Source organism: Pistacia vera, unplaced genomic scaffold (assembly GCF_008641045.1).
Source record: "Pistacia vera cultivar Batoury unplaced genomic scaffold, PisVer_v2 Contig1144, whole genome shotgun sequence".
Lineage (NCBI taxonomy): Eukaryota > Viridiplantae > Streptophyta > Magnoliopsida > Sapindales > Anacardiaceae > Pistacia > Pistacia vera.
The window spans coordinates 133,121-135,665 of record NW_022195187.1 but is presented as its reverse complement, the minus strand read 5'-3'; the positions used below and the strand labels follow the sequence as shown (position 1 = coordinate 135,665).

The window sequence follows — 2,545 nt, the reverse complement described above, 5'->3', positions numbered from 1 at the left end:
ATAACCCAATTAAATTAGATTTTCTTTGATCTTTTTGAATTATCGAATTAAACCAGTCAATAATATTGGATTATGAAGTATGATTATGTTAAACAGAAATATGATTCTACCACAAGAAATACAACAATCCAATTCTTAACCAGATAACATAAAGATCAATACTTCTTCTGAATTCATTATATTACAATCAAAATATATCTAAAATTTTAGATTGCAATAAATAAGAATTTACGAAATTTTTTTTTACTGAAACACACTCCCACACGACTGTACAACCATTTTTCACTTATTCTAGATAGCTAGTTCAACTTCAACTCACTCTATGCGGTGAAGTATCATGCTAGTTAACGTTTAATATTGTGACCTAAACATGGATTGGTGTAGAATTTGGTGGGGTTGGAACCGAAACGACATCGCGATTATTACCACGTTCTGATTTACTGTTCTCCGCAAACTTGAGGCTTCCTTCATGCAAACCTTGACGCTTCTCCTCTTCAGTCCATTCCGAAGTGTAATAATATTCCTCTCTAGATTTCTCAGGGTCTTCTGATGGTGGAAGAAACATGCTCCCCCACTGCGGAAAGTGGATAAGAGCAACAGGAAGAGTACAGGCCACAGTCATTACCCCCATCCAAGAGATTCCTGTTCCCGTGCTGAATCTTGAGCTCGAGAAAAACGCCAACTGGGTCAACCCGGACCCGAAGTTCCCTCCGGCTCCGGTTAGGCCTGATATCAAACCCAATGATCGGCGTGAAACAAATGGGACTATCCCAAAAGTTGCACCGCAAGCGGCTTGAGTCCCGAGAGAGAAGAGGACCATTGCCACTACGGCAATGGGGAGTGAATTGGCGCGACCGAGCCATATACAGAAGACGCCTCCTAGAGTTTGGAATATCCAGAGGACCCATAGCCTGCCACGCATGCCGAAGAGTCTAGCCGCCACATCGGAAGCGTAACCACCGAAGGGACGAGCGAAGAAGTTCGCCATGCCGAAGGTTGCAGCTATGGTTCCGGCGGTGTGGAGCTTAAGATTGAACCTGTTTACACATGCAATATTATAATAATTATGGTTAGAAATAGTTCAAGCCTTGGATTTTGTGTGTCAAAATGAGTTAATAATATTTTAGCTCACCTGTCAAACATATATCCTGCAATGACATTGTTGGTGGTCAATTCAATACCCATGGAGAAGCCATAAAGAAGAAAGAAGACCCAAGTTCTGTAATTTCTGATGGCATATAGGAAAACCTGAAAAAAAAGAACAAATCAGTTCCATATCTATTGGTGAAAAAAAAAAAAAGAAAAAAAGTTTATCATCATATATAAAGAAATTAAGTCCTAGACAAAACTGACCTTGGAGAATTTATCTTTCTTAACTTCACCCTTCTTTTGTAGGGCACCAAGGTTTCCATCTGGCAAGTCTTGGCCTAATGTTAGGACCAAAATTCCCGTAATGACATGAAGCCATCCAGGAATAAAAAACGCAATCCTCCAGGCGGTGAAGGGCGTGGCACCGGCTAGTTTGATAATGTGAAAAACAAGAGGCATCAAAAGCTGGGTGACTCCACCACCCATATCACCCCACCCCCCTGCACATCCATTAACAAGTCCAAGTATTTTACCATTGAACATTATTGTCGTCCAATATTGGCAAGATACAAACGTTGCTAAACAGAATCCGATCATAAATCGGGCGGCTAAATATCTCTGTGCGTCCGCCACAAATGACATGCAAAAGACTGTTGGGGCGGATAGCAATAAAAGAAAGGCAGTGCCGTATCTTGCCCCTGTAAGGTCACAAACTGCACCCATTACAAGCCTAGAGAATATACTTCCGGAAACAGAAGCAACCCCGGCATTATCAACATCAGTTTTTGTTAAATTGAGGTTATCACGGATGATTGGAACCAAGGGAGCGGCGGCGAAGGTGGATATAAAACAAGTGAAAAACGAAACCTAAGCTAGGTGGAAGGTTCTCATGTGAGGTTTAGCAAAGGAAAGAGGTTTGAAAACTTTGGCCCTGTGTTCAGAATCAACTGGTAAAGCAAATTTAGCAGTTGTATCAGTGGGGACAGCCGGCGATTCGACTGATAAGGCAAAGGTTTGTTCTCTGCCGGTTACTCCATGCATGGAGCTTCCAAAGGAACCTTCACTCTGAGGCATTTTTTCTTATTTTTATGTGGGAAGAAAAAATAAGAAATAGTTACTAGAAAAGAGAGTGATGGAAACAATAAAAGCAAACAACGGTATGTTTTGTGTTATGTTTTGGGGATGGAAACGCTGCTATTTATAGAGAACTCGCGAGATACCCAGCACATGATAAAATGCGCGGGATTGGTGTATGAAAAAAAATATATAAATAATCGAGGACACACACACACACACACACACACACACACACACACACACACACACACACACACACACACACATATATATATATATATAAACAAGTAGTCGTCCAACAGCCTTTATTTCCTTAGAGGTAAATTAGTTCAAGATTATAATATTGTCTATAACACTTTTTCGTTTACTTTCTACACGA

The 2,545-nt window shown here is 40.7% G+C and overlaps 1 protein-coding gene across 1 annotated transcript; it reads right to left on the bottom strand.

Moving 5' to 3' along the window:
• Window positions 1-250: 250 nt before the first annotated feature.
• LOC116145120 (high affinity nitrate transporter 2.6-like) lies at window positions 251-2,231 on the bottom strand. The gene is given in 3 exon segments (XM_031430558.1): window positions 251-1,037; window positions 1,133-1,248; window positions 1,354-2,231. Coding segments are annotated over 3 exon segments (1,599 nt in total). The 5' UTR covers window positions 2,164-2,231; the 3' UTR covers window positions 251-364.
• Window positions 2,232-2,545: the final 314 nt, after the last annotated feature.